This window comes from Hippopotamus amphibius, chromosome 13 (genome assembly GCF_030028045.1).
Source record: "Hippopotamus amphibius kiboko isolate mHipAmp2 chromosome 13, mHipAmp2.hap2, whole genome shotgun sequence".
Classification (NCBI taxonomy): Eukaryota; Metazoa; Chordata; class Mammalia; order Artiodactyla; family Hippopotamidae; genus Hippopotamus; species Hippopotamus amphibius.
The window spans coordinates 35,468,698-35,476,026 of NC_080198.1; the positions used below are offsets into that span (position 1 = coordinate 35,468,698).

The 7,329-nt window shown below is 49.6% G+C and overlaps 1 protein-coding gene across 1 annotated transcript; it reads right to left on the bottom strand.

Annotated features, from left to right (window-relative positions):
• Positions 1 to 2,149: 2,149 nt before the first annotated feature.
• Positions 2,150 to 5,408, bottom strand: LOC130834340 (ubiquinol-cytochrome-c reductase complex assembly factor 5). Its single transcript, XM_057704378.1, has 2 exons — positions 5,039 to 5,408; positions 2,150 to 2,251 (listed from the first exon to the last, which is right to left on the bottom strand). The coding sequence occupies exons 1-2, from the start codon at positions 5,187 to 5,189 to the stop codon at positions 2,160 to 2,162; spliced, it is 243 nt and encodes an 80-aa protein (XP_057560361.1). The 5' UTR covers positions 5,190 to 5,408; the 3' UTR covers positions 2,150 to 2,159.
• Positions 5,409 to 7,329: the final 1,921 nt, after the last annotated feature.

Below are 7,329 nucleotides of genomic sequence, written 5' to 3' on the forward strand. Positions count from 1 at the left end.
TTTTTATGCATTTCAGTTTTTACCTTTCTTGAAATAATAAAGCATAATATGCTGAAAACGTTGCTTTTTTTCTTCCATCTTCAATATTAGAATGGCTACATAAAAATTTACCAATTTTGATAATTTTTTTTTAATGGATGCTGATATGACAGCTGTCCCAATACAGTCTTAGCAAAATTGTTTCGAATGAAGTTAAAGACAACTAAGTGCTACTAGAGCCATCTTACGGAAAAAACCAAGTGCACTTTTTGGCTAACCCAATACTTTCTTTATCCATTCAGATTAGATAAAGTAAAGCTCCAGAGCCTATGTTCTTTCCCCAACACCCCAGTGGTGGTAGGCGTCTAGCAATAAATACTAATCAGATTTTTGTCATTCTAAAGTATTGTGGTTTTTGAAATGCAAGTTATTAAATTGTTTGCCTTGTAGTTCACAGTAGGGGGCGCTGCAGATGAGCATTGCTCTTTAAATTATTAAAGTTCCCTTAAACAATCCTAGTGTTTGAAAAGTGGGATAGAGTCATATTCCTTAGTAGAAGGGTTAAAAAATTGAGGCAAAGTTAAAAAGCTTGCTTCTTGGCTAACAAAAATTAGTTCTGTAGCATCCAAATTAATGTGCCTTGAAAGTATCTTCAATTTAATACAATTGCTTTGCTAGTCTACTTGCCTTGAAGTCATTGTGTCATCTTCAAAGGTTTGTTGTCTTATATAAATTGGCACTCCAATACATAGATTTTAAAAAGATGACGAAAACTTTATGGACGTTTAGCACAAATTTCAGACTAGAGATTCTCCTGGGATGGAGGCAGTGGGATAGGCCAGGGAGGGAAACCACAGCAGACACAGAACGTAGCTCATGGTTTTATTAGCATTTACAACTCTTTGTAAAAGGCATGTATGTTACATATTCTCTTTATATATGAACAAAATATTACTTAAGCTTCTAAAACGGCAGTTGGGGAAACAAATGGAGTTAAGGCCACAATTTAAATGTACTATGCAGCAGTCTAATCACTAAAATAACTATGAGGTTTAGGGTCAGCAGGAACTCTTGAGGTGACGAAAGCGCACATGAGAACAGCCTTCCTCTCCCTGGTGCTGTTAGTCATCACTGGTCTTCATACTCAAGCCATCTCTGAGCAGTGACTCAGTAGTGCTTGAATGAGATCTGAGTAGTCAGTGGCTCTTTATTTATACTGAATTGATTCTGACATAAATGGACTGACTTAGGGAAAAAAAAATCCCTTAGGACAATTTATTTGTGGCAGAGATCATTAACTTGAGGATACCCTGTGGCCTTAAGCATCTGCTTCTTTATACATGAGCAATAGTTAGAAACTATTATGAAATTTAGTCTTCTTTAATATATAGATATTTTGTTTGAAAAGATGTTGGATGTGGTTATCCAAGCATGGAAAGATGCCTTTGCTTTTTTTTACCAACTGACCCGAACTTATTCTGGCTCAGATTGCAAAATCTCTTCCTACAGACTGAGCCTCTGATTTAGCTCAAGTCTATGGTTGCTTTACGCCATGAAGATTCACTTTCTTTGGGGAGGAGCAGTGTCTTTATCTTTAGCAGCTGGTTAAAAGCAATATCTTCATCACAGAGGGGAGTGAACCCTGTTGTTCCCCAGCCCTCATGGAGGTTCAGCCCTGTATATTAGCAGAGCCAAGCAAGGGAAGGGGTTGTGTTCACAAGAGCACTTAACATGAGTAATGTGTGGTCACATTCTAGCAAAATGTTTACAAATTGGTAGCTAGCAGAAATGTGGTCTGCATAATCATTCTCATTTAAATGATCCTGCAGTAGAGACCTTACTTTTATTCATATTAAATCTGAATTCAGCAAAAAATTAAATAAGGTTATCCCTTGTTGCCTAAAAGAAAGGACTTCACAAACAATTCAGGCTGCACTGAAAAACATCCTGACTGATCCTTGAATTGTTTACAAAATATTTCATGGACTAGATTCAATGGGTTAGGTGTGTTTTAGGAGGAAATAATTTTCCCACAAGTGCTATCCATCAGTGACTTGAGACGTATTCAAGCAGAGACAGGAAAACTATAAAAATTCTTTGCAAAGGCAGTTCTGTGTAAGAACAAGAGACCTGTAAAGTACACTTTTAAAGGAGTTGAAACCAGTAGTAAAGTTTCATATTCACTTTATTGACTGCTGAAGTTCAGTCTCTGATGCATCTTCCAGCCTTCTCTGATACTGTCTTTCTGAGGCTTTTCTACGGTAGACATCGTCTGTATCAAACAAAGATTTTATTTAGATTTTTAAGAAACTAAGGAATTAAATATACATATCTGAGTAATTTAACCAATAGTCTAGATCTGTCACCTGAATCTCAACATTAATGCTTAACTCAATGCCAGAATAAACTTAAAACAAGATTTGATTTAAATGAGGACTACGTTAAAGGAGTTCTCAATATCAACAGCAGGGTCAGAGTCAGTGTCTTCAACGACAGGGTTATGTCCCAGCACAGCTCTTAGGAATTTCACTTCTCTCTGAAATCCCCCTTAACTGGCCCCTCAAAGGCACTTCTGGCGCTATAGCTCTGCTGCTCCCTCTGCCACACCCAGGAACTTAGGGCGGGGAGGTGAGGGCAGTCTCCTAGATCTCAGCAGCTGCTTTTCCAGACTACTGATTCTCCACCTTCTTCCTCTGGGTCCTGTGCCATTTGCCACCATCTACTCTGCTGTCCATCACTCGCCTTCGGTCTCTGAAAATGCTGGCATCTAGCTCAGGTTCCTTGACCCTGTCCTGTGCCATCTTCGCAGGCAACACCACCCCCAGCAATGAAGTGCCAGCCCCCTTTACCTTCCCAACTTCTGCCATCTGCTTGCAGTGTTCCTCTGAAGTAATAAGTTCATTCTGCTCTGACCTCAGCTTCTACCTTTCTAGCAGCCCTTCTGTCCTTGGACCTCTACCAACTTCCTCAGGCCTCTAGCTCCTAAGTACCTCCTCAGCCCCTTGTTCCCTCTTCCTGCCCAGATTAGCTGAAATTCTCTCTCTTATCAATATCAACTTTGATACACCTTCAAAACTCAAACTACAGATTAATCCAACTTCCTTCTTCATGCCTCGCTCTGCTGGTTTTACACTATGGGGCCAACTGTTGGCATCTAACTGGGTCCACTGTGATGCCTGGCAATCCTGTTTCTTCAGCCATGGCCCTGACCCTACTTTAACCACATCCAAATGGCCATGAACTCTTTCTTCACAGAGAAAAGTCATCAGTAAAGAACTCTTTCAGCTGACTTCCAAGGGTTACTCCTTGCCCTGCTCTGATCCCATCCTCTCCCACCTTCTCCAGGGCCAAGCTATCTCCAGCCTCTCTCCACCCACTCTTTCCTGATCAGTACTTGCATATCTTCAAGTCTCTCCTGGTAGGGGAAAGGGGGTTTACCTCCCATTCACTTAGTTGAACTTCCTAAACCTCCTGTCTTCTGTGATAACAAACACTCGTTTCCCTCCTTGCCTCTCTAGGCACTCTAGGTCAACCCTTGAAATGGTGGAGTTTAAACTCTGACTTTCATCACAATCTGCTTGTGAATGACCAACAAACCTAGATCTAAGGCCCAGATCTGCCTTCTGAGGTTCATTATCTATATAACTATCTTCCCCCTGAGCATGTCCAAGATGGAGCCCAAGACTGTCTTGCCTGTGTTCCCCCTGTCCCAGCTGCCCTACCAGAAGTCTCCACTCCTCATCTTTTGAGTCCACTCAATCACCAAGCCCTTGTGAGTAGTACCTCTGGGGTGTCTCTCAACTCCACCCACTTCTTGGCATCTCACTCTAGTCCAGGCCACCACCTCAAACCTGGACAACCACAAAGCCTAAGCATTCCTGTCAATCTGCTCTCCACAAGAAGACATTCTCCGCATATGTTCACTTGCTGCTGCTTAAAACTCTTCAGTCCTTTGGGATATATTCTCGGTTCTCATCCCTTTGTGGCCCTGCCCAGGCACCTTTCTCACCACATCACCACTCACTCTGCTCACCTGCTTCAGTCCCTCAAAGCACACTTTCACACCAAGACCCCCAGGTTTGCTCTTACCACTGCCAGAAGACACTTTCAACTCCACAGATGTTTCCTTCATCTGGCTGACACCTACTCAATCTTCAGATCCTACCTGACATGGTAACTCCTCCAAGGAAGCCTGTCCTGCACCACCTAGTCCAATTCAGGTGCCCCACCGAGGACTCCCATGCCACCCCACCCCCTTTCCCCTCACAGCATGCATCACAATAGTAACTGAATGGTCTGTCTCTCCCATTAGTGCTCTTCTGGGGTGGGGGGCCCACTACCTTACTATATCCTCTCATCACATCAGTGCTCATTAAATATTAATGAATTGATGAACAGAAGGATTAAATATCTTTAGAAAGCACTAACTTTTTTTTTTTTTTATGATTGTATTTCTGGAGGGGGGAGAAAGCAGAAAGGGCCTGGGGTTAGGGGAGTCTTCCCGGAAGAGGAACTAGCCTGTCCAGAGCTAGTACTCAACAAAGCGATGCCCGGCACTCTTTTTGCAGTGCTGAGCCTTGGTACCAATGACTCTGGCCCCTAAAGACTGATATTTACCTAAGCCGAGCAGACCAGTTCCCTCCAGGGTTTGGACTGGCCAGTTGGGAGCTTCCATGAATCCTCGGGATCCTACCCGCTTCTAGGTGTGGTGAGCAAGTCTATTCCTGAGGCCCAAACAGTGACACCGGCATGGCCGAAGGGCAGGCTTGAAAGGAGGGCGTCCTGAGTGAAGTCATGTGCCCTCCCCTCAAAATGCTGGGAAGGTCTCAAGATTGGACGCCAATGTGCCTTTGTCGCCCCGCTTACAGGACAGCCCTTACAGGAGGATCTCCATAGCCCAGCGAAGGGAACCGCACTCGCCCTTCTCACCAGGGTAAAAGCAGCTCAACGCTGAGCGGAATGAGAGATCTACACCCTACGAGTATCCCCCAGAAAGACGGCTCCCTTGCCCCCTCCTGCCTGCCTGAAATGAAACGGAGGCTGCTGCACCCCCACTTACAGAAGGTCTCCTGGCCCACGCGCACTTTAATCATGATCCACTCCATCGTTCCTCCCAGGACAAAAAAGAAGGGCAGGAACCTGTAAACGCCGAGTCGCTGCTTCCCGGGCACCCGCTGCAGAACCCGCCTCACCTGGGCCCTGGAAAACATGCCCGACCGAGGTCGTGGAGAAGGGTATGGCGGAACGAAGAGCGACGGGAGCTGTCCCAGCCTCTGGACTGGAGCGCCCGGTGTAAGCCGAAGACGTCCTGCCCGTCCTTGCGGCCAGGCTGCCGTGAGATTCCGGCCCTACGCCACCTCCAGGGAGGGGAGGAGCGGCGCGGACGTGGAGCCTGACGCAGAGCTTCGGACCCAGAACCTGGGGCGGCTCCACCAATCAGCGTGCGAAGGGCCGCGAGAGTCCGCGAATCAGAATGCGGCGGGGTGCGCGTGCTCGGTGAGGCCAAGCCCCGCCAGCGCAGACTCGTCCGCATCGCAGGCGGGGCGGGTCAAGGGGCGGGGCCTCCCACGTGGCGCCGGGTCCGCCCCGACCCCGTCCTCCCCAGCACAAGCTGGTACTCGGAGTTGGCGGCCGCGCCCCCTACTCTGACACCGCCATCTTTTTTCTTAAAGTCCTAATAGCAGTGATGACCCTCTGTGATGGACTACTAAACATGTACTGCACCATGCTCTAAAATGCAATTACACACCGCCTTGCGTTTATCTCGGTATTGAGACTGATGCCCAGACTTCTAAAAATAACAGGATTTGAGATGCACTGTTGAAACCTGAACTTTATCATTATCACAACAAAAATAAGCATCTGTCACAAACACCCATAAAGTTAATAAAAGCTATCCTATATGGGGCACTTACTGTTATTCCCGGACTATTAGACAACCTAAGAAAGTCAAATGAAAACTTAGAACCAATATGAGAATTTGGTAATGTGGACACAAAATACACAAAAACTGGCTGGAGAAAAGAGATCAAGCAGCGCCTCTGAAAAGGGTAGTAGGGTGAGCCGCCGCTGAGCTGCCAGGCCCAAGCTGATGCCTGGATAACTTGCCTTCTCCTGGGGCCAACCCCACCCAACCATGTGCACACATGGGCTTGGTGCTCACTCCGGTGCAGGCTGGACACCATAAAGCGCCCAGCTCCCGTCCAGACGACGCTTAGGTGTGACCAAGACCCCAGCACACACCTGGGTCACGGGCCCGGGGGGCGCAGCCACACACACACCCCCTCCACGGGCCCGCCCATGGCCTCCATCCTGCGCCAGCACTTGGCCCAGGGGCTGGCACACTGTAGCCAAGATGCAGTGAATATTGGCATGTGCACCCTTAGACCCGGCGAGGCCACCGCGGGGAGCACCCCCAAGGAAACAGTGTCTAGCTGGCCAGTTCTCCAGCGATAAGGCCAATGGGTGCAGGGTGGGCCTGCTCAAGGCCCAGGGCACGGACGCATGTGGACTCAGAAAACGGATCTGTGTGGAATAAACGCGGGTGGGGAATGGTTCCCACCGGGAAAGAAATTTCGTTGGAAATCGTGGTGATATTGCTAGGAAAGCAAGCGGGGTCCTGAGTGGGGAAGCGCGGAATGGAGCGGGTCGGTGCAGCCATTTGCTGAGGTAGGAACCAGGCAGGCGCAGTGACCCCTGCCCCACCGCCTCGCTCCAAGTTGATAGGGATCATCTGTGCGAGGCACAGAGCGGGAGCGAGAAGGGGCTGCTTCAGCTGCCGCCGGCTGCGCTGCGAGTCCCGAGGCCTCACCCAGCGTGGGGCTGGCACCTGGGAGCGCGCGGGAAGGACTCTTTTATCCGCTAGAGAAGTGAGTGAAACAGGCCGGCTTCTGGTCCGCGGGCAGAGCCAGTCAGGGGCGGGAGGCGGGGAACAGGACCCCGCGGCAGAACTGGGGGAAGGGGCGGAGGATCTGAGGTCAGGAGGACAGAAGGTGGGGGAAGGGGCGGGAGACCCGGGAGCAATGCGGGAGACAGAGGACCGGGGGGCCGGGGTGGACCCGCCGCACTCTCGCCCTCTCCTCTCTGAGCCCAGGCCGTCCGGAGCCTCGCCGGGACGGCCATTCTCAGGCCCTCCAACCTCCCGGGAGGGGAAAGAAGGAGCCGCCATCGCCGCAGTAGTTACCAAAGAGGGGCGCAGAGTCCTCCAGGACAGCTCTGGAGGCTGGGGGAGGGGGCCGGGGAGACCGCCCGGGGAGCCCGCCCCGCCCCGCCCCGCCCGGGACCTCCCGCCCCCCGGGCCAAGGGGCGCGCCCATTGGCGGCCGGGCTCCGTGCGCCGCGCCCATTGGCC